We start from the raw sequence: 24,566 nt of genomic DNA on the forward strand, positions 1-24,566 counted from the left end.
CCTTGCTTTAGGGTCCCATTCAGGCGTAAGTTCCCAACTTCTAAAAAACACAAACCAAAGAGTAACTCGAGTCTCCCTTGCTTTAGGGATTTCCTCGAAACACTCAAACTCTCTCTCTTCTCTCTTTTCTTAAGGGCATTGTTATCTCCGCTCCATTGCATCCTAGGCTGTCCCTTATGCAAGAGCGCGAGCGTTAACTCCGCCCAACTAAAAAACATAAAAACAAACAAAAACTATGGAGCCGAACTACGGCGCTCTGATTCCTGAAAAGGATACGTAGGCATCAAGTCGCGGGGCTTGAACGAGCACACTTGTAAATAATTCCTTCTTTTCCCCGTATTTCTTTTGCATTCATTCGCATTTAGGTTTAGACATAGTACACACCCTTTAGATAGAAACAAACATAGGTGGATACCATCGAGTACGATGGGCGCGAGGGGTGCTAATACCTTCCCCTTGCGTAACCGACTCCCGTACCTTGATTCTCTGGTCGCAAGACCCTGTTCCTTCCTTTGTTAGGTTTTCTGATATTCCTTTCCCTTATGGGATAAATATATTGGTGGCGACTCTGTTCATTTTTCGCGAGCGTGCGACACCTAGGAGATTTGCGTTTTGGGTTATGCAAGTTGTTACTACTATTTCTTATAAATCTATTGTGAATGGTGCTTATACTAAGGGTATGAATGCTAAAAGAGGTATGAGACAAGGGGATCCTATTTCCCTGATGCTGTTTGTGCTCGTTATGGAATACTTACATAGGAAGCTAAAAGATCTTAGTAGGATTCCAAATTTCAACTTTCATAGCAAATGTGAAAAGTTGAAACTTGTGGATATGAGTTTTGATGATGACCGCTTGTTGTTCACAAGAGGGGATGTGATCTCTGTTCAGCTTGTGATGGATAGGTTTAAATCGTTTTTTGAGGCTACTGGTTTGGTAGTGAACCCTAATAAGTGTAAATTGTACTGTGGCAATATCGATGATGGTACTGTGCAACAGATTACTAACATAACAGGTTTAACTTCTGGTGTGCTTCCTTTCAGGTACTTAGGTATTCCCCTATCCAGTAAAAAAACTTACCAGCTGCCAGTGTCTAGCTCTTGTGGAGAGAATTCGTGCTAGAATCAACCATTGAGGTACTCGCCTTCTTAGCTATGCAGGTAGGATTCGGCTCATTAATAGTGTGATTTTCAGCACTACCAATTTTTGGCTTCAGTGTATTCCTTTACCTAAAGATGTTATTAGAAGAATTGAAGCCTTATGCAGGACCTTTTTGTGGACTGGAAAGGGCATCATGTCTAGGAAAGCCCTGATTGCTTGGAGTAAAGTGTGTGAGCCTAAGAGCCAAGGTGGTTTGAATGTGGTGGATTTGGCTAGATGGAATAAGGTATGTTTGATTAAACTTCTCTGGAATCTGTGCAGGAAAGCTGATAGTTTGTGGGTAAGGTGGGTTCATACCAATTATATGAAAGATGAGCGAGTGATGGTTGTTCCTATTAAGAATTCGTGTTCTTGGATTCTGAAAGAAATTTTGAAAACTATACAGGAAGTTGAAGGGCTGAACCAGTGGCAACAAGTGGTTAAGAATGATGTATTCAAGACTAAAAAGTTCTATTATAGTCTTGTTGAAGCGAAATCGAAAGTTCCTTGGAGGAAGTTAATGTATGAGAATGAAGCTTCTCCAAGAGCTTTGTTCACCCTGTGGATGTCTTGTAACAAGAGGATTGGTACCAAAGATAGATTAAGCAAGTTTGGTATGATTAGTGAAGAAAACTGTGAATTTTGCCCAGCGAAAGAAAGCTTACAGCACCTGTTTTTCGAGTGTACTACCATGAAGACGATTTGGACGGCAGTGTTGGAATGGATGAATATTTTGCACTCTCCTCAAGGATGGGATAAGGAAATGACTTGGTTGTTAACGAGCTGCAACAAGAAGGGTTGGAGATCCACTGTTTTGAAAACAGCTTTCACTGAAACTGTGTATATGTGCTGGCTTTACAGGAATACTAGTGTGTATAAAAATACAGGGGCGCGTAGTAATGACATTAGTGGTATAGAAAACGATGTTATAGACAGAATAGTTCATAGATGTTGGAGAAATCCTAAGTTGCGAGAGCATGTTGCTCCTTTGTTGATATAGGTTTCTTACTGTTGGTTTTGTTTTGCTGGACCCTCGGGGTCGCTTTGTACTTAACTGTTTTTTGGATATATATATTATATCTTATTTCCACACAAAAAAGTAAGAAGGAGACCGCTTTATAGAATTGTCACTCTGTGTCAGTTTGACCTTTTTAGGAGCACCCTTTGTTTTACACAATTTCGATGGTGGTTTTAAATTCATGGTTTCTAAATAGGCAATCTTCTTCGCCTTCTCTTTGATATGCAAATTCATGTTGTCATCATATTTCATAAATCTCTCTTGGGTCACTTTCCATTCATTCATGATGGATATATGTGATTTATCATCCTTCATCAAACCATCATCATTAAATCAGAGTCTTTTTCGAGTGAGTGTAAATTTCATCCATACGTATTAGTGTATATTGCATTTCAAATATATTTTTAATAATTGTTTTATTTTTTTACCGTTTAAACCGTTAAACTTTAAAAAGTTGTTAATTTGAGATGTAGTTTGTGACGATTTTGACTACATCATATTATTTCCTTTTGTTTTTTCATGCACTTTGTGGTCGCCAGAACAACCAAGATAAAAGACACGTCCATTGCGAAGTAAAAATTTTAGAATTTTTTGAAATATTTTGGCAAAATACCCTTTTTGGTCCCTTAACTATACCTCAAGGTACATTCTGGTTCCTTATCTTTAAAAAGTGTCAAAGTGGTCCCTTAATTGTTTTAAAAGGTCCATGTTAGTCCTTCCCGTCCAATTTTTTGAAACGGCGTCAACTTTTGCTTGGGTGGCATCTGACGTGGCACTTAGTCATACGCGTGGAATTTGAGGTCATTAAATACCCAGAAAATTTCTAAAAAATTTTGTTGCAACCAGGATTCGAGCACATGCACACTTGGTTGCTTGAATATATATCAAACCACTACACCACTTCCACTTGATTATATGTCTTACACAATGAGTAAAATAAAATTGTGTCTTTCATCAAGATAGATTTGCCCAAAATTTTCATAACCCTTTCTTCCCAAATCCAACAAAATCATTCATTTGATAACGTAACAAAATCGCTACCCTTCAAGAAATCGTAACAAAATCGTTACCCGTTCATAACCTTTCCAGAATCGTAACAAAATCATAACCCTTTCATAACTCTTTGTCCAAAATCGTTTTTCCATTTCCCCAATTTAATTCTTCCCTTTAAATTCACAAAAGATCACTATACCATGCTATACGATCGTAAAACGTAAATCGTAACAAACTCAAGATCTATTCACCGTCTCTGTAGAAGGACTTCAGCTACGACATATTTTTATCAGCTAGATCAATTACACCGTCTCTGTAGATCTATTCATTACATGATTAAGCTAGATCCATTTTGGAAGTTGGGAGAACTAGTGAAGGATGAGTGTAGAGATAACGAGAGTATGAGAGGATGTGGCAAAAGAAAAATGAATCAAAGAGTTTTCAATGTGAGGTATGGTTGGATGGGTGCAGACCAGATGTTGTTCTGATGAAGATGGTTGTTTTTTTAATGTTTTTTCAGAAATAATAAACTTGATAATAAATGTGAATGAAATAGTTAACATCAATTGTAAAGTGGAGTGGTGGTAAGTTGATATAACTTGTAAGTAAGGTGGCATGGATTCGATTTCAGACTTAATCAAAAAAATTCGAATGTTTTTTCAGAATTTTAAAGACTTTGAAGATCAATATGTGCCAATTGGACGGAAAGGACTAAAGTGGACCTTTTAGAACAATTAGAGAGAAAGAAAAAAAAAGGCATTTTGTCAAATATTTTTTATTAAACATATTCTCACTCCACTTTTTTCTAGACTCCATTTAAATAACCATATATAAATAATTGAGTTTTGCTAAAATGAAAAATAATTATTCATATGATCCATTTAATAATTTTTTTATGTGATGCTGGGTCAAAGAAATTCAGTGATTATCAAATATTTATATTAAAAAATTATAAAATAAATTATGTGTATTATCCACTTAAACATCCAAAATGAAAAACTCTATGGTAGATAGTGCCACTACAAAAATCTTGTGTTTATTGAGTTAATGTATCAACTAATTGGATTTTTTTTTTTTTTTGCTTTTTCTGAGGCAGGTTAATTTGTGTGATAGCTTCATGGGAATAAAACTCTCCTGAAATCTGGGCATAGATTATGGAATAAGTTAGATATTGTGACAAGATTCCGTGAAGAAATTTAGATTCATATGAAATGCATAAAACTTGTATCTACAACAGTACTGAAATATCTTACATTTTTTAATACCCACTAGTTTTTTTTTATAAGCAAGGTATTGTATTAAAATTGATAACTAGTTATGTGTATTTTAACTAAAATATCATATCGAGAACTGATATACAATTTTAAAGTAAATTGTGTACTGTAGTTTACGTAACATTAAAAAAAAAAAATCCTCTTATTTTTGTTTGTTAGTAAGTAGTAACGATTATAGTAATTTACTAGTAACAGACCCGTGCTGCCGCACGGGTTATTTTGTAGTGATGTTGTGTTGTTTCGGATAAATTTACAAATGGAATATGACTATAACGAAAAGATATAATCTGCCAAAAAAATATATTGATAGTCTTGTTAATGTCATGAAAATGAAGAAGTATTATCCTCCATATGAATATTGTTGGCTCTAGTAAAATTCCAAATGTTATAAGCCTAATACTGACCAAACAATATGCTTCTATGAATAAGCAGAGAAATACAAAATGTGTTACAAAAGCTTGTAAAAAAGAAGTGGAGCTGCAACATGACATTCCAAAATGAAGTGATGAATATAACCTGAAAGATATGAAAAAAACACAATTTCAGTTTTTTTGCAAATGAATAACTATTCAAAGTGGTAAATAGCCTCGATACATGTTTGGTACTAAATAATATGTAACCTCGAACCTTTTAAATGTTATGAAAGACTTCCTTGAAAACAACATTGGTGGTAGAGAGCATAGGTTGTTTCTCTTTGTCATGAATAAGAATCCTCAAACCCTTTTTGGATTTGACCCTTGAGATAGCGACATAGAGTTGCCCATGACTAAAAACTTCCTTTGGCAAATACAATCCCACATTGTCAAGTGACTGGCCCTGTGACTTGTTAATAGTCATGGCAAAGGAAACAATAATTGGAAATTGGCGCCTCACCAATTTAAATGGCCATGGAGACTGTGAGGGGGATAAAGACATTCTTGGAATATAAAAGATGTTACCAATATTTTTTCCAGAAATGATCTTGGCTTCAATGACATGGGCAGCAAGCCTAGTTACAGTTAGTCGTGTGCCGTTGCACAAGCCCTCTGACTGATCTAGGTTGCGCATTAACATAATAGTGGCCCCGACTTTCAACTTGATTGAATGGTTAGGCAATCCCGAGGTTTTAAGTGCATTCAAAAACTCGGGGGTCACATGCTCATATGCATCAAAGTTAGTTACATCTGATCTATCAATGGAATCACTACTAAAGTATTCTCTCTCTTCTCCTACATCATGAAAAACCAAGAATTGGTTAATAATTTTAATAGAAAACAGGTTATATCATAGAACCAAAGATATTTATGACTAACAATTTGGAAATGAACTAAGTGGCATATGAATACCTGGAAGAAGGTTAGTGATATATTGGTTGATATCATCAACTACTTCGATTGTTGAAGCTAAAATCGCACGACTTTGAAGATAATTGGAATCAAGATAATTATGAATGAGATCAGGGTAGGTATCTTCAACAATGACCTGAATAGGATCTGCAAAGTTTGAAATTATGAACTCATCTGGAATACAGATATCAGCATAACCATCATTAGGTTCACACATGGTCCCATCTCCAATATTTAAAATCCACTCAGAAAAGCTCCTAATCTCATCAGCTGTAGCAGTAGGTGGACCACTTTGCAATCTCATGTTTTTTGTAAGTCTCAATACTTTACAATGATCCCAAATATAAGAAGCATTAATTGTTGCATGGATAATATCAGATCTAGTACCTCTTGGTATAACAGGGAGAATCTGTCTGAAGTCACCACCAAAAACAACAACCTTTCCTCCAAATATTTTTTTAGATGCATGTGTGGGGCCACTCATGATATCTTTTAAGGATTTGTCCAAAGATTCGAAGCAAAACTTGTTAGCCATAGGAGCCTCATCCCAGATGATTAAATCCGTAAACTTAAGAAGCTCAGCAATATCATCTTTTTTTTCAATGTTGCAAATAGAAGTTTCTAAAGTAGGAACGGGAATCTTAAATCTAGAATGAGCTGTTCTTCCTCCTGGTAACAACAAACTTGCAATTCCACTTGAAGCAACCGGCAAGACAATTTTCTTTTTGGACCTAAGTGCTGCTGATAAAGTGTTCCACATAAAGGTCTTACCAGTCCCACCATAGCCATATAAAAAAAACACCCCACCTTGTTGTTTTTCTACAGCATCCATGATTTCCTCAAAAATGCTTCGTTGCTCATCTATTTATAATAGTTAATTCAAAAAAGTGTGTTAATAAAAATAAGAATGGGTGTACTTTCATATGTTTATTCAATAGAGTATACTTACCTGTAAGAGAAGCATACAAAGTATCAAAAATTTGTTTTTGAGCAACAACCTCATATTGAAGTTCATCATAAAGTAGCCTATTTCCAGTAAAGGAGACCACAAAATCTTTTGGATATGGCATTGTCTTGAAGTCTTTCAGAGTTCGATTATTATTTTGTAAAAGTGTTTCAATGGCCATAAGTGTCCTTTCTTTTAGCTCGGCATCGCTCATTGTAAGACCTACGACATAATTGACAATATTAAATATAATGTGATGCATGATAGAAATAACAACTAAATGTTAGTTAGACATTTATAATAATGATGGTTACGTATGGATGAGAGGCAGGTTATCAGTTTTGGAAATGAAGATCTAAAAAAACTTAATGAGGCATAGTTTCAAACAGCAGCATTCTATGTTTCTTATACTGCACATGTAAGCTGGGAGTGTTTTAATTTCTAACGTGACCATATAATTACCATTACCATTTCTAACGTGAAAATATACTGCACATGTAAGCTGGCGCCATTTATTGTATATTATATACTCCATTTTGCATACCACTCATTGTTCTCTTTATACTTAGGAAGCTTCTCATACAAAAATGAATAAAATTGTCACATTGTAATTTAAAAGGACTGTGAGTTCCCAGCATGTAGATTATAGGATGTAAATACTAAAACTATTATGACATTTATAAATCATGCTTTGCAACGTATTTTAACTATTATATGATGGTTTATCCCCACGGTTTACTCTATGTTAATGCAATAACTTGGTTCTCCTGGTTCAAATATTTTATATGCAAGCATGTTATATGTAAAACTAAAACAGTATTATGCAGCAAGACATTTAAATGCATGAAGGGGGCAATATTTCTAACCAAATACGACAGTTAGAGTAAAAAGAAAATACCTTGATCTCTTGCGAATAAGCGTTGCTCATAAAGAATGCCATCTGATAAATACATCCAAGTCTTTCTCCACACATGTTCCGGTCTGTTCATGGAAGAAGATAACAACATTGTTACAAATAACTTGCGTAAAAAAGGACCGGAACCCCAAAGATGTGCCTCTTTGATCGCCTCGACAAATTCTCGATCATCTTGTAGAAATCCCATCGCAAAGCATGCGTCCCTAAAAGTTTTAAGTTGTTTTCCATCAACTTTCTTAATGTCTTTATAGCATAAAGGACCCTTTGTGACAGTGAGCATCATTCTTAAATAAAACAATTCACCAGTGCTTTGAGGAACCCAAATTAGTCGACCAATGGTATATCCTCTTTTCCTTGGCTTCCAAGTCCGACTTCTTTTATGATAAACAAATTTTGAAACAAAGTCACCATAAGTTAGCAATCTTGCTTCCTCGTAAGTTTTGTTTGCCTCAAACCAAGAAGTAAACATTGACTCGGTTACACTTGGTTTGAGTAAAACATCACCAACTTGCTCGTAGTCTTTGTAGTACACGGAGTTTTCACCTTCCATATGAAAAAACAGTCTCTCTACAGCCGGCTTCCTTCCATGTATGGAATAAGAAAAGATCCTCCAACATGCTTCACTTGGGGAGATGTATCGACAATCCAAATATTGCTTGATCTCGTCAACGTTGTTTTTGTCCTGACCTTGTATGATTGCAGAAATACGATCCGATCCTTTGTTAATGTATTTGAAAAGGTATTTGATGGAAGTACTTTGGTTGCACCATTCCATGTTGATGTGGGCTTCGTATTTCAATAGCAAACTTGGATTGTGAGGCACAACATGACCACTATGAAAGATGATGCCGTTCTTTTCAATTGTGTGTCCGTTGTTTCTTCTCCTATAAACCGGATAGCCCTCGTGATCCACCACGGTCGTAGGCTGCCATTTCTTAGGATAAAACTTTGTGCACTTGTTATCCTTCATGCAAGGTGAGTTGAGATTTGCCAAACCACAAGGACCATGGACCATGTGAGATTTTACCAAATTGTATAACCGAGGGTGTCTTCTGGGATCGGGGACTTCCGCACTAATGATCTTGTCAATGTCATCGGGCGTTGGATATTTGTTTGAAGGATGCAAAAACAGCAATATATGGGCATGAGGTAACCCTCTCTTTTGGAACTCAATGGTGTACATATCTAGCATGGGAACAATAAAACAAAATTATAAATCATGAAAGCAATGGTACTGAAACGTTTAAGTAAATGCGAAGAGGTAACTCACAAGCAAGCACTTTTCCAAGAACGCCTTTTTTGGTTAAATCTGAAAGGAGTTGATCGAATTTGATTTTGAAAACTCTTGAAACGACATCCGGGCGATCTTGGGGCTTCAAATGTAGAGGTCCGAGAACTCTTTGAATCTCCGGCCAATTTGGGTTACATGTAAAAGTAATAAACAAATCGGGAAATCCAACTTTACTGCATATAGCCATCCCATCATAGTACAATTGATCCATAAACCTACGGCCGCCAACAAAGGAAGAAGGCAAAACAACTCGTTTACCTATGCTTATTCCTGGAGCTTGACTTTGATCGCCCTCTTTCTCTAAAGAGTTGTACTTGGACACTCGAAGCTTTGGTTGATTTTTACGTAGCCACTCTAGTTTTTCTGATTCTAACATTGTGTAACCATCGACCAGGAATTGTTGGAACAACCTTCTAGAAGATAACAGAGTCTTAGCTTCAGAAGACCTTGTCTGAATGCGGAAAGCAAGCCATTCGCGTATTGTGAGCCTATTTCTTATGTTGTTTTCGTTGCCGGGCAAGTCTCTATGTGCAACATCAGGTCTATAACCGTCCTCACCATAAGGAAATATCAAAGGATACTGGTAAGCCATGTAAGCGGCATGCAGCTCGTTGATTCTTTGAAGTCTTCCTCCCTTTGTATGCATTATGATATCCCTCATTTCCGCCGTGTCAATATCACCAACAACCAAAGCAGCCACTTCAGACACAGTTGGTTGATTATAGACCCTGCCATCGGTGGATCGGTTTGAAATGAGCCGCAACTTTAGATTTGGAGCTTCCCCATTATTTAACCATTGTTTTGCCATTTGAAAACCTTTAGCATGAGGATTGAATTCATACAACATGCTTGCCAATCGACTAACAACTTCCGGATCAAAATCTTCCTTGTTCCTTGATATGGAGAAAAAATGAATATTAATTCAAAAGATATTAAGACAGCGACAATATTTACAGTGGACAACAAAAATATATATATATATATATATATATATATATATATATATATCCATGATTTATCCATAAGAACATAATGCAGTACTTCAGATTTTACAGTTTAAGACTGTTTTTATCATGTCGCTTAGCAAAACATAGATACAGATGAAAAGATAGCCATCCATACAACTCATTAATTGAAAATCCCAATAGAGAGCACGTGCATAATGCACTATGAAAACATGGATAAATCAGCACTATGATATATATATATATGTCACATTCACAGGAGGAGTATATTAAAACAGTAGCAATGCATACAAAGGAGGTAGATATACGGGTTTCAAGAAATAACCTTAGTCCATGCATTCGATTTTCAACTTCGTTTTCGGTGTCATAAATATATAACTGAGCAAACTTAGGTTTTTGACCTTGCGGAGGCAACAAACTTCCTATTCGGTGACACGTTTGACCTTGTATCCTTAGTATTGGAGGCCCACGTCCATTGTTAAATCGATTGTCAACCTTTGCCCCAGGTGATGTGAATGCAAACATCATGTTGTAAACTCGGATCTGTTGTTGGAACTTGCGGCTAACCAAACTATCGTGATCAAACAAAAGTTTTGCAAGGGTTTCAGGAGGCTCTTTAAGAAGTGGGAGTTCAACTTTCCCGTTCCCACAGCACATCATAAACTTCGGGTTGGCGGAATGAGAACTTTTATGCATTCTCTCTTGATACCACATCATAGCTTTACAATATCGACATTCAATAAGAGGGGATCCGATATCGTAATATTCTACAAAAGCATGGAATATCTCAATATTATAGAATAAATGGAATATTTAAACACAACTGAAGTATTGTAAGCTGGATGTGTTTAAGAAGTTATACCTTCAGAGTGGCCGGCAGCACTATCATGAATTGTGAAAGGTGCATCATAATTGTCGTCTTCCGAGAATAACTCATCATCGGATAGATATGCTGTAATTTAATGATAAAGAAAAAAATCACATGTCTTGGTACAGGTGAAACACAATGTGAAAAAATGGTTTGTAGAGAGAGTTATGAACTTCAACCAATAATATCGTGTACTTCCAATAGGGATTTTTGAGATAGTTATGGGCTTCAACCACACATCCGGTGTACGATATCGATTTATTAAACTTACTTGCAAAAGGGTCATAGTCGGAGTCATTGTCGGAGTCGCTATTAAAATCCAAATTGGCTGTAGGTGTAAAAACTGGACATGATGGCGGGTCTCGATTTTTGGGAGCATGTCTCGGTGTTGAGACCGGCGTATACTTGTCAGCACCAATACTGCCCCTAATTTCCAAGTCGCATATAAGATAGTTGTATTGAAATAAGTAGTCAAGTGAATGGATTCAATGTAATGTTTGGTACCTTGTTCTGCATACTTCAGTCGGCATCACCAGATTATTGGGAGCATGTGTCGGTGCTGAGTCCGGCGTAAACTGTTGAGCACGTAGACTGGCCCTGTATTTCACTTTGCATGTTAGACAGTTGCAGTGGAAAAAACAGTCAGGGGAATGGTTACAATGTCATGTTTGTTACCTTGATATCCTATCTTCAGTTGGCGTCATTCGATTTTTGGGAGCATGTGTGGGTGTTGATACCGGCGTATACTCGTCAGCACCAAGACTGCCCCTATTTGCCAATTAGCATATTAGATAGTTGCATTTAAATAAAATGACAAAGAAATGGTTACAATTTCATGTTTGGTACCTTGATCTGCATACTTCAGTTGGAATAGACTGTTGGAAGTTAATTGTTTGGTTGGAGATGTCTGTATTCTGATTCATAGGGAGGATAGGAGCAGTGGATTTTTTCCTAGGCCTCCCCCTGCCAGGTTTATGTAATGTTGAACACCTATTCAGTTTTCAAAGATTAGTAAGATGAAACTTAGAAATATATAGGTATTTTGAAGGGTAATTTAATGATCTGATCAAATAATCTACCCAGGTTGTGTGTTTGCGCTTGAGGTCTGTGTTTGCATGGCAGTTTCTTGCGTGATCGTTGGTATAGGAAACTTGCTGCACAAGTTAAGCGCCATATTTGGAACTCCATATTGATTTTTAGGCCGTCCCCGAGCTGTCTTAGAATCCGGTGGGGACCTGTTGACAAAATAAACAGGGAATACATTATTCTTTTTTACCTATAGCAATTTTACTTATTAGATATAAACAATGGTTGAAACAATATGTATGAAAGAAAAAGAATTACAATAACGTGGCTCTATTAGAAGAAATCCCAGCTCGAACGAAGTTTTTTCCATGAAGCGGAAGGGGGTGCTGATTAGTTATGATTGGAACACCAAAAGTATCATTTTCCTTAAGTGTAGAACTTGACGCAAACTTTGAGTAAAGATTTGTTCCTAATGAGCCAATGTGGGAGCTTCTCAGATTTTTAAAACCGTGTATTGATAGGCTAGGTTCTGTCCCTGCGTCGCTTATATTTGGACTAATAGAATGTTGATCAACTGGTGTTCTTGTAACAATATTTTGGAATGCATGAGTAAGGTCGGACAAAGGTTGTCTCGGAGTATGGAAGGTAGGAGTATTATTCATAGTCTGCCTGTCATCATTAAGTTGAGGACTTAATTTTTGACGTTTACACCGATATTCTTTCAAAATCAACATTCTTCTAGCTCTAGCCATTTTTCCCTTAGCATCGTGATTATGCTCCATAAGTGTTTACAGAGAAATATCTACAAAAGTGGCAATCACGTTACAATTGGTAATCGTATAATGATGACAGTCCTAAAGCAAAGGATTCTCAAATACACTTAAATACCAACATTCTATATTATACTAAAGTCAGAACCATTAATATTGTTGTATCCTTGGTTGAACAAAATATTAACTGGTCCTCAGTCAAAGTAAATAACAGTTGGCATTAAATACCAAAAGGTAGAGAAAAAACGAAACATCTATATGAGTTTGAAAAATTTTAAAACTGTTTTCATATGAGTTAATGCTCTTAATGAGGTAGATGTGCCATATATTAAATGCGTCAACAAACATCAATTTGTATAAAGAGAAATCAATGTTAGCTATGTAAAAGAATTAAACGATGTCACACATTATACAGAGAGAAGCCTAGGAGAGCCATCCTCAACAAAATTTGGCTCCTTACAATCAGAATAAATAAGTGATCACTGATCAATTTGAGCCTAATGCTGCATCACATGATAAATAAGGGAAGCACTGTGATAATCAATGGAAGGTAGCAACATATCTTTTCTAATACTTTTGCATACATGTTTGTTCTTGTATGAACATCATAGTGATAAATAAGAGAAGCTGTTCTACAAATATGATGAGCAGTACCTAAATTGTAGAAGTACTGCATAAACTTCATTGAATTCAACAAATGTTAGATGTCTCACTTATTTATTCTTGCTGTATATTTAACACAGTAGCAATGAGGTTTTTTCTAGTAGATGGCATTCACTGTTGAGTGAAGCAATATTCTGAATATCTATACATGCCTAACTTGAAATTGTTAACCCATCTAGTCCATTTTTAGCATTGATATATATGATTAAGCCATATTCTGTCATGGTAGTATAGTTGATATAACACCATTATATTTAGTTTCATCCCTAAAAAGATATGTTGACTGTATTCAGGCATTGGCTGGCAAACCAAAATACGCAGGAAGGCAAAAAGATGACAGACACAGGTAATTTTAGTAGATTTCATGAAAATTCATGGCACATTATTACGGAAGCATACATACATTAATAGGTTAATCAGGCTTAGATTTGCACCTGATGAAGTTATTCCAATCACATGTATTGACCTTGTTTAACAGGAACAATGAGGTTGCAAGACTGTTGTGCCAAGGAAAACTCACACGAAAGGCCTAAGTTCCAAAATGTTTGTCAAGGTCAGAAGAATTGTTTGTCCAATGAATATAATATTAGATTCTATTAAACTTAATTTATTAAGAGGAAAAGTAGATGTCCAATTGTAAAACAATTTGTGACAATCCTTCCAAAATACCAAAGATAACTTTCACCTTATCTTGGGTTGCAGTGAAAAAGTGGTGGTAAATTTCTACCTCATAAGGACATAGTTAAAAAATTGGGAAGTCTAAAATGTAGTTAGGATAACTAATATGAAAATTGAACAAAACAACCCTTATGGGAAAACTACTCGGTTACCAAAGCCTAATATATGCAGCCCTAGCTAGATATAGGAAATCATCACATGCTGCAAGTGTGCAGCATTGCTTGGCAAGGAGTTTAAAGTTTCAAAACAAATACAACTACTACCTAAATTACTTTTGAAGGGGCACATCAGAAATTATCATTTTTATGCAAGGGTTGTCATAAAAAAAAACAGAACCTATGCAAGATGTTTGACTTACCTTGTAAAGAAGTACAAAGCATTTAAGGTAGAAGTGACTCTTTTGTCTAGTAATTCCCAAAATGCAGGACTGTGTACCAATCCACCTGCTGTACCTGCGCAGACAAGGACAGATTTAGTGAGTAATTAGCGTGGCCCAGTGTGCAATGCTGAAAAAAGGAGCTGTGCATTGTACAATGGATAACTGCAAAAGTTAAAGGTCTATTTTGAAAAAAGGCAGAAATTATGTCTACAACAGGTCAAAGGTCTTTAGCAGATCCATATATTTGAAGCACACAGTCATGAAACGTTTCCAATATATATATAAGACTTGCATCCAATTGGCCATCATTAAGTATACCATGCATCATCATAAGAACATGTATTGTGACTAAAATTCAAAGTGTTTACAATATGGTGCCCACTGCTGTTACCTTTTCACTCATATACCAGACCTGCATTTTTCAAATTTAAAGAGTTGTGTGATGTCTACTAACACAAATGCTTATTGTTGATAATTAGTTTAGACATTCAACAGTGTATCTCACAACCTATCTGGAATGTTAGCACATACATATTATTTGATTGAAATAATATGCTTTATTTAACATCTTTGTAAATATGCACATGAAATTTTGCAAACAACATTCTTGGTTATTAAAATATTTTCAATTACAGGTAGAATAGAAAGAATATTAGAATACAAATAATTAGTTAATTAGGTACCTCAACAAAGTCAACAAATTTACAACCATTTCTATGACCTTCACATATGATGTGAGATTTAAATCAAGGTGTTGGCTAAAACAAATTAGCAAAACATAATAGAATTCTCAATTTCTGAACAACAACTCATTAGTAAGATTAAATGCTAAAACAAATTCAGACATAACTTCAACAGAAGATGAGCAAAAAACCGAATAAAAATTTACCCTGCCCACTTTATTACAAATAAACCTCTCATACTAATCAACACATTCACAATTCAAGGTGTTGCATAACAAAGAATTTTGAGCATTTGAATGAGTGTTGTTTTCTATAAATTGTGAAAGCTTCCCATGGTGTTAACATCGAGTGAATGAATGTTTCATCTATTATTAGTCAGACCGCACCTAAGTTATGTCATGGAAACATGAATATCAAATTGCATTGGTTGCAAAGAGTATGAATAAGACAGTTTATATGAAATATTTTAAAATAGTGTGTAGTTCTGCCCTTTGAAAAGTACAACAGCAATTTAACCCTCTGAATTACAGAAGTGCAGATTAGTAATGGCAGGGCATGTTTTATTGGACAAACTGCATCCTTGATTCACTAACCCTTATAACAATGAAAAGGGTGTTCAAAGGGTTAATCCACAAAGGATGAGCAGCCAGGCCAATTAGGGAACAAATCCTAGTAGTGACCATGTATAATAGTGTAGGCAATTAGGGAAATGTGAATGGGGATCATTTAACATATTTGTTATTGTTGCAGGATGTTTGCCTCATTTGCAAGTCAGCCTTTTGAATGTTATATAAGATTGCATTCATAAGCTCATAACACAAATTGATCACAAATTAGATAGTTATAAAAACTGAATGATTACAAAACATGGTGAATATCCCATTAAGGAGTTATAATACTACATAGTCATGGCAGAGATAACTACTAATGAGAGTAGATCAGAAGTTATGTCAGTTAGTCGAATATACTGTTACACTTCCAAAATGCCAGATTCAGCAACAAAAAAGAGATTAGATTTTGAAATAAACCCACCAAATTACTCTTTCTTCAAATGCTTAAGCTTCCTTCCAGTCTTGGCCTTAGTGGCGGATTGTTTGGGAGTGATCTCTTCAGCCTGGATCGTATCATTAACCGAGGTTGACTCTGATCCCCTCTTGGCTGGAGTACTGTTGGAGCTTGCCTCTGGGCTCGAATTCGGGTTAGCAGCCGAGTAAGGCTCAGCACAGATTGATTGCTCTGAAGTCTGTGTGAGCTACAAATGAGACATAGAAATCAGTTAATCATTTGATGGAGTTAACATTAAACTGCTTTTTACAATAGATAAAAGTAAAGATCCATGAACTAACTTGGTTAGGAATAAGTATAGGAGCAGTGGTGGATGTTTCAAGAGTGTTCTGTTGTGGCATGGTCTGTAAAAGAAAACAACAATTTGATATTAATGTAAATCAAAAGTTGGAGTAGTATAAATTAATATGGAAGTTCAAAAAGAATCATGAAACATATGAATCACCTCATCTGGAGTGAGGTATTTGTCAAATTTGGCGTAAAGGCCCTCCTCGTTAAGTATTTTAACGATAGAAAATTGTCGGTATTGTTGTTGATACTTGACACGGAACACAAATTCTTTATTCAACAAAGCATCTAGATGAGCAGGCCAAATTTTAGGATTGTCTTCTCCTGCCTAGGAAAAAAACAAAATTACCTTAGGATTAATAAGAAGCTAACCGACATAATGCAATAAAAGCGAAATGTTAATGACAAATCTCACCTCTTTCATAACCTCTCTCAATTCCCTAGCAGTCATTTTTGTATAAGGAATACAATCCTTATCCCAAAAAACAAATGTTCCATTGTGGTCACCATAGACAACTTCAACCTCAACTTTGAACCTACCATGAATAGGTGGGTTTAAGGTCATTGATAGATATTTTAGTAAGATATGAAATTGGGTAGAAGGGCAGGAATAAGTGCTCACTTTATGACAGGTTCAGCATCTGTATTTCCAGATGACCCAGCACAAGACTCAAAATACCATCCATTCTTGGAAGCTTTGAAACCGACGGTAGTGCCAATAGTCGTTGCGTAAGAATCCTTTTGCATTGAAGATAATGGAAAACAGAATTAAAACACACATGGCATTCAAAAAATAAGAATATTTTCAGAACAGAAAGTAAAGACATTCAGTGAAACCTTTCCTGGCGCAGCGATTGCATGGATACTCCTGACCTCACTCAAGTTAGTCCAGAACTTGTTTGCAGATTGAATGGAAGAATCGCAGGTTAATGATTGGGAAAGGTCAGGTATACCAGTTAAATCAGTAGTTCCAAAACTGAAACACATGAGAAAAAACAACATGACTTTCATAAATTTTGTTATCAAATTGAAACACATTAATTGAAGGATTTTTGACGACAAGCGGATACATTACCTAGCTTTGAAATCTGCCACTTGTGGATGGTCGAAGTTAATGAGAAGTCTAGAGCCATTCCATGCATTCGAAAGAGACGGAAGACCGGAAACTATAATGCAAGACAAAGATTTGTAAGGAAGAGAGTCTAATAGGAAACATGGAATAGTGATGTAAACATGATAGTAGATAAATCTGAAATTCAAATAAGAATCAGTGCTATTTCATTGATACCAGAATTTGGCTTGCACCAGGCATGGGTCAAAACGATAACTGTAGGTCCAGAAGTGTTGTTCGGGGTAGTGTAGTTCATGAATTGCTTGCCGTAAGCTTCCCATAATGCCACCTCGATAACATTCCCTTCGACATCACGCAAGGTAATATTGACACAAGATTTCCTATTACCACCGCCCATTTGAGTCTTAACAACATCTTGCAACACCCCTATCACATCTAAAAAGTATGAAGCAAGTAAACCAACATTAGAAACAATTTCATTCATGGACATGTGACCTAACAGAATCAAAAGTATGTAGCTAATAAGGAAAGCAGATAACAAAATTAAAAAGTGATATTTCACCATATAACAGGTCATGTTTGTAGTTCCCTTTCAAAAAGCTATCAATAGGATGAAAAATGAACTTGTGGGTTGGTATGTCGGGCAACGCCGCCTTCATCATCGTAGTCCCTCCGTTCAGGACGAGCTTGAGTGGATGAGAACAGACTTTTAAAGGACCTTCGTTGTCCACGGGCTCTCCGTTATACATAATATAAGTCTCATGCTCCTTCACTTGTTCAAACCAATCTTTGAAATCTCGGTTCCAACTTGTCACATGAATCTTATCATCCTGCGAAGAGCATCGTTTAATAATGGTCATTTGCCAGATACAGAGAATAACATAAAGATTATATCTTATGACAGAAAGAAAACTGTGGAAAACTATAAAAGCACAAAAAAAAAACTTCTGAATCCTAGGAAAAATGATACCTTTACATCTTGAATGACCATCTCAAGGTGTTGATTGCCATTTTTCTCATTAACAACCCAAAGATCAACAACCCTAATCAGCATTTTCCAGACTTGGTTCCCCTTGACCAGATCGTTTATGAGTATGGGAGCCCTTGACATTGTTCCTGTAGAAGAATGCAAGCTAACTTGTCAGTCCAAAGAAAAAACATTTTGAATGAAACTGAACAGGAACGGGCATGAAACGGGTCAGTGTCGACGGTAATGAAGGATAAAAGGGCACGAAACATTTTCAATGAAACATTTTGCTCAGTGTCGACGGTAATGAAGCATAAAAGGGCATGAAGCGGCAGATAAACAACTAACAACTCATGGTTTGAAACCAAAAAACGAAAGAAACGCATACCTTCACCGGCGCCGTTAGAGAGGGAGGAGTTATGAGTGAAAACGGATTAGAAAGGAGGAGTTCTGAGAGGAAACAAAATTGAATACTGAGAAAGAAAGGGAAAGAGTGAGAAGCTGCAGACTCGGTAAAGTAGGGTTGGAGGGAAAGTACAATTTTATGTGAATGGACGAATCAGAGAAACACACATGGCGAATCCTTAAAATTGAATTTGTTAATTACGTTTACAACCTTTAGCCAGGGTAATGTTTTTTTGCAAGAAGGGTAATTTGGGTAGTATGCTCAATTTGATAATATTGGGTAGATAGTAGATGTTGGTTTATAGGAGTATGGTAGAAGGGAAAACTTCTTCTCTCCTTTTTTTTTTTTTTCCCTTACAATGTTTCTTCACATGGTAATCTTGTTTTCCGAAGTTAATATTAGAACCAGGAATAAAAAAAATGTTGAGAACAGCTTATTTTGTTATTCTTAAATTAAGTTTATATACAGTAGGAATGAGTCAAAGAGCTAATACTATATGACAGTACAACATAAAAATAAAAGAAGTTGATCTAAAAAATAAGACTTGCTCCTAAGAAATAGAACTTTCTTTAGGACTAGAATTTATTAACAAATGTGGACTAGTTACTCCAAGCATGTTTCGAAGCTTCTCAAACTGTTCAAGCTTTAATAGTTTAGTCATTATATTTGCAACTTGTTTTTCAAAGCAACAACAACTCAGTCTCATAATTTCATTTTTTACCAAGTCGTCTCTAAGAAAATGAAACTTCACTGTAACGAGCAACAAACTCGTGCATATGTACGGATTCTGTTCGATTACGCATATTTGGATACATCATTTATTTTAAATAAAATGTTAAAGAAAAAATATTTAGATAAATAATTAATTATTTCTTATATAAAAATATTTAGATCAATAATATATTTTTTCCCGTATACCATTTTGGATAAAAAATATTTGATCATAAATACAATTTTCCGTATATAAAAATATTTAAATCAATAATAGAATTTTTCCCGTATACAGACTTCATTTTTGTTTAGGTATCATTTACAAAAATATTTGGATCAATAATAAATTTCGTATATAAAAATATTTAGATCAATGGTAAAAAAAATTTCCGTATACCATTTTTGAATAAAAATGTTTGGATCATAAATATCATTTATCGTAAATAATAGATTTTTTTTCTGTGTATAAATATTATTTTTGTTAGGTATTATTTACAAAAATATTTCGACCCATATTAAATTTTTACATATAAAAATATTTAGATCAATAATACATTTTTTGGCCTATGCCATTTTTTAATAATAAATATTTCGATCATAAATAACAATTTTTTGTATATAAAAATATTTAGATCACTAAAAAAAAAATTTTCGCATACAGACTTCATTTTTGTTTAGGTATCATTTACAAAAATATTTGGATCAATAATAAATTTCATATATAAAAATATTTAGATCAACTGTAGATTTTTTTCCGTATACCATTTTTGGATAACAAATATTTTGATCATAAATACCATTTTTCATAAATAATAGATTTTTTTATGTATACAAATATTATTTTTATTAAGGCTTTATTTACAAAATTATTTGGATCAATATTAAATTTTCGTATATAAAAATATTTATAACAATAATAGATTTTTTCCCGTATACCATTTTTGGATAAAAAATATTTAATCATAAATAGCATTTCTCGTATATAAAAATATTTAGCTCAATAATAGATTTTTCCTGTATACAGACTTCATTTTTGTTTAGGTATCATTTACAAAAATATTTGGATCAATAGTAAATTTCGTATATAAAAATATTTAGATCAGTAAAAGATTTTTTGGCCAATGCCATTTTGAATAAAAAATATTTGGATCATAAATAACATTTTTCGTATGTAAAAATATTTAAATCAATAATAGATTACAAACTTCCTTTTTGTTTAGGTATCATTTACAAAAATATTTGCATCAATAGTAAATTTCGTATATAAAAATATTTAGATCAATAGTAGATTTGTTCTCGTATACCATTTTTGAATAAAAAATATTTGGATAATAAATACCATTTTTCGTAAATAATAGATTTTTTCGTATACAAATATTATTTTTATTTATGTATCATTTACAAAAAAAAAATGGATCAATATTAAATTTTCGTATATAAAAATATTTAGATCAATAATAGATTTTTTGAATAAATTTTTCCCGTATATCATTTTTAACTAAAAAATATTTCGATCATAAATACCATTTTTCGTATATAAAATATATATATATATATATATATATATATATATATATATATATATATATATATATCAATAATAGTTTTTCTGTGGAAAAAAGAAGTGAGAAAGAGAAAAAATAGAGAATGGAAAGATATTTGATAAGTTTGATAAAATATGGCAGTTGTATTATTATAATAATAAAATTAAAAATTTTATTGTGTAAAGACCAAATAACCACAATTTTAATGTGTTGGCAAAAAATTAAATATAGGTATTTTATCTGATTGAAGATATATATAAAGTGAAGATATACAAGTTATATCGTGGCAGTGGCTAAAAGCAAACCTAAACGGATTTTCTTAAGGCATTCATCAATCGGTGACAAAACCAAAAGAATGTCTGGGATGGAGAAATAATTGATATATGTTTGAGCTCGTGGGGAGATGTCGCTGCTGGCTGCCAGAAATGATGTCTGTTTTTACAAGTTTTGAAATGTTTCATATCTCAGCAATCAATGATCTAACTGTTGATATGGAGCTGTGTTGTTTCTGGCGTGGCATTTGTTTTCGGCTGTTGTACCGGTTCTCGTTTGGCAGCTTTGGTAGTTTTTAGTTTCAGTTAGCTGTTTTCCGGTGCTTCTTGCAGAGATTGATTTAGGCCCTGTATTTTGACAGCGGCGAGCTCTCGTCTTTTACATTTGAATAGGTGTCTGCGTTTGTATGGAGGTCTCTTAACCAGTTAGGTTTTAGGGATGATGTAATGCCCTCTCAGTGGCAGTGTAATTGGCAAATTAGGAGTGTAGGATTGATTCAATCTAGAAAAGGATGTGGCTGGTTTGTTCTTATCCATGCACTGGTGTAGCAAATGTTGATGTCTTGGTTTTGATCCAAGTTAGATAAGGAGGTGTCTGGTTTTTTTATTATTCCTGTATTGGTGTAGTTAATGTTGTTGGTTTGGCTCCTGTTGTAAGCTTTGGCATGGCTTGTGCCCTGAAGTAATCAATTTTCTTTTGCTTTAAAAAAAAAAAAACAAAAGTGAAATCTATATTCTTTTCTTTTTTTTTTTAGGATTTAAGATGCCACAGCAATTATACCCGCCACCTTTCAATTTTTCTTAATACTTAAATTTTCCATCAATAAATTTAGAAGGTGTCAAAAATGAAATTTTTGATAACATATCAAATTTTCGATAATTTATTTATAAAATTCTGGTATAAATTTTTTCAAAAAAAAATATATTACTAAAAAATTTGAAATTTTTGGTGCTGTAAAAGAATTTCTTTTTATCAAGAATAAACTACTGAATTTTTCAAATAAGGGTATTTTGGACTTTTCCACGACCATTAATTTTCTTATATTATAGAATAATAGTTTTTTTTTTAAAAGAAAAAGGTGAGAAAGTGATGAAAGAGAAAAAAATAGAGAATAGAGAGAGATTTGTTAAGTTTGATAAAATATAAGAGTTGTATTATTTTAATAATAAAATTAAGAACTTTATGGTACAAAGACCAAAAAACCACAATTTTAATGTGGTGGCAAAAAATCAAATAAGGATATTTTGGACTTTTCCACAACCATTAATTTTCTTATATTATAAATTGATCAATTTTTTTTTTGGAAGAAAGAAGTGAGAAAGTGATGAAAGAGAAAAAAAATAGATAATAGAAAGAGATTTGATAAGTTTGATAAAATATAAGAGATGTATTATTTTAATAATAAAATTAAGAGTTTTATGGTACAAATACCAAAAAAACCACAATTTTAATGTGATGGCAAAAAATCAAATAAGGGTATTTTGGACTTTTCCACAACCATTAATTTTTATACTATAGATAGATGATAGATGATAGTTTTTTTTTGGAAGAAAGAAGTGAGAAAGTGATGAAAGAGAAAAAAAATAGAGAGTAGAGAGAGATTTTATAAGTTTGATAAAATATAAGAGTTGTATTATTTTAATAATAAAATTAAGAACTTTATGGTACAAAGATCAAAAAACTACAATTTTAATGTGGTGGCAAAAAAATCAAATAAGGGTATTTTGGACTTTTCCACAATCATTAATTTTTTTATATTATAGATTGATAGTTTTTTTTGAAAGAAAGAAGTGATGAAAGAGAAAAAAATAGAGAATAGAGAGAGATTTGATAAAATATAAGAGTTGTATTATTTTAATAATAAAATTAGGAACTTTATGGTACAAAGACAAAAAAACCACAATTTTAATGTAGTGGCAAAAAATCAAATAAGGGTATTTTGGACTTTTCCACAATCATTAATTTTCTTATATTATAGATTGATTCTTGGATAATTGAATAGTGAAACTCTTGTCACATAAATTCACGGTTTCTTTCTTTTCCTTATCTCCGAGTTGCTCCAAGATTCTTCTAAGTCAAATACAATGACAAGCACAAATTGTCGCAAGTCGCAACAATATATTCTATGGCGGATAAGCTCACAACAAATTACTTTTTCGAATCCCAAGAAACAACTCCAGCCCCCACCATAAATACTAAACCATAAGTGTTGTCATAATAAGCTATTAGACCCATTTTTCTTCCTTCATTATTGTAGAATATATCGTGCTTTGTGGTTCTTTTTAGATATCTTAAGAGTGTTTTTGTTGCAGCCAAATATAATTCTTTTGGATTCTCCATCAACCTGCTAATTAAACTCACTCCGAACATCAAATATGATCGAGTTACCATTAGATACATGAGGCTCCCAATTGTTTGTTTGAAAAACGTAGTATCTACTTTAGCACCATCCTCATTGTTTCCTTATTGGATTGTTGTTTCCCATGTTGAACCTTGTTAGAGCTTCTCAAGCATATCTTCTTTGACAAATAAAAATCTCAACCTCACATTGTATTCCAAGAACAAATCATTGACATAAAGGCTAACTATCAAAATGTTACATTCATTTTTCTTGGTAAACAAAGTGTGTTCACTGGCACACTTTTCAAATTTTTCTTTTGCAAAGTATGCCTCAATTTTATTGTACCAAGCTCTCGGTGCTTGTTTAAATCCATATAGTACTTTATTCAATTTGTAGACTTTGTCTTCTTCTATTTTCTTGACAAATCCTTCAAGTTGTTGTACAAATACTTCCTCTGCACATCGTGAAGAAAAGTGTTTTTCACGTTAAGTTGAAATAATTTCCATCCATGTTGAGCTTCCAAAGCTAACAGTGCTTGCACGGTGTCAACTCTTTCCACTAGTGCAAATAATTCCTTATAAGCCTCTCCGTATATATATATATATATATATATATATATATATATATATATATATATATATATATATATATATATATATATATATATATATATATATATATATCCTTTTGCCACATATCTTGTCTTAAACTTTTCAACTTTCCCACTTTCATTGAGCTTGGTTTTGAAAAGTCATTTTACTCCAATAGGCTTAACACCTTTTGGCACATCAGTTAGTTCCCAAGTCTTATTTTTTTCGGCTTCCATCATCTCCATGTTCACTGCTTATGTCAAATTAATTCTCTTGAACATTTCTTCGAAGAGGTAAGGATCACTTCAATTTTTAGCCATCATTATCACCATTAAGCTTTCTTCTTCCTTAGAAAGATTTGTTCCATCTTCATAAT

General features: G+C 33.9%; 3 protein-coding genes across 3 annotated transcripts; 1 reads left to right on the forward strand and 2 right to left on the reverse strand.

Moving 5' to 3' along the window:
- The first annotated feature begins 619 nt into the window (after positions 1–619).
- Positions 620–2,138, forward strand: LOC131623068 (uncharacterized). Its single transcript, XM_058894095.1, has 2 exons — positions 620–1,041; positions 1,151–2,138. Exons 1-2 carry the CDS (start codon positions 620–622, stop codon positions 2,136–2,138), a joined length of 1,410 nt encoding a protein of 469 aa, XP_058750078.1.
- A 2,915-nt stretch (positions 2,139–5,053) lies between these two features.
- On the reverse strand, positions 5,054–12,542 carry LOC131623069 (uncharacterized). The gene is made up of 13 exons (XM_058894096.1): positions 12,079–12,542; positions 11,814–11,969; positions 11,581–11,724; positions 11,410–11,502; positions 11,239–11,331; positions 11,006–11,160; positions 10,729–10,818; positions 10,192–10,633; positions 8,881–9,794; positions 7,593–8,795; positions 6,698–6,916; positions 5,749–6,609; positions 5,054–5,631 (listed from the first exon to the last, which is right to left on the reverse strand). The coding sequence occupies exons 1-13, from the start codon at positions 12,540–12,542 to the stop codon at positions 5,054–5,056; spliced, it is 5,412 nt and encodes a 1,803-aa protein (XP_058750079.1).
- A 3,427-nt stretch (positions 12,543–15,969) lies between these two features.
- LOC131623070 (uncharacterized) lies at positions 15,970–18,469 on the reverse strand. Its single transcript, XM_058894097.1, has 10 exons — positions 18,329–18,469; positions 17,983–18,188; positions 17,575–17,876; positions 17,362–17,488; positions 17,124–17,262; positions 16,909–17,024; positions 16,702–16,822; positions 16,444–16,614; positions 16,280–16,342; positions 15,970–16,185 (listed from the first exon to the last, which is right to left on the reverse strand). The coding sequence occupies exons 1-10, from the start codon at positions 18,467–18,469 to the stop codon at positions 15,970–15,972; spliced, it is 1,602 nt and encodes a 533-aa protein (XP_058750080.1).
- Positions 18,470–24,566: the final 6,097 nt, after the last annotated feature.

This window comes from Vicia villosa, unplaced genomic scaffold, assembly GCF_029867415.1.
Source record: "Vicia villosa cultivar HV-30 ecotype Madison, WI unplaced genomic scaffold, Vvil1.0 ctg.000048F_1_1, whole genome shotgun sequence".
Classification (NCBI taxonomy): domain Eukaryota; kingdom Viridiplantae; phylum Streptophyta; class Magnoliopsida; order Fabales; family Fabaceae; genus Vicia; species Vicia villosa.

Coding starts and splice junctions, on each gene's coding strand:
- LOC131623068 (XM_058894095.1), top strand. CDS start 620: ATGCAAGTTGTTACTACTATTTCTTATAAATCTATTGTGAATGGTGCT. Junction 1,042..1,150: donor TCTGGTGTGCTTCCTTTCAG/GTACTTAGGTAT, acceptor TCGCCTTCTTAG/CTATGCAGGTAGGATTCGGC.
- LOC131623069 (XM_058894096.1), bottom strand. CDS start 12,542: ATGGAGCATAATCACGATGCTAAGGGAAAAATGGCTAGAGCTAGAAGA. Junction 11,725..11,813: donor AGCGCAAACACACAACCTGG/GTAGATTATTTG, acceptor AAAACTGAATAG/GTGTTCAACATTACATAAAC. Junction 6,610..6,697: donor TTTGTATGCTTCTCTTACAG/GTAAGTATACTC, acceptor TATTATAAATAG/ATGAGCAACGAAGCATTTTT.
- LOC131623070 (XM_058894097.1), bottom strand. CDS start 18,469: ATGTCAAGGGCTCCCATACTCATAAACGATCTGGTCAAGGGGAACCAA. Junction 17,489..17,574: donor CTGGTGCAAGCCAAATTCTG/GTATCAATGAAA, acceptor GTTTCCTATTAG/ACTCTCTTCCTTACAAATCT. Junction 16,186..16,279: donor CTATACTTATTCCTAACCAA/GTTAGTTCATGG, acceptor TCTCATTTGTAG/CTCACACAGACTTCAGAGCA.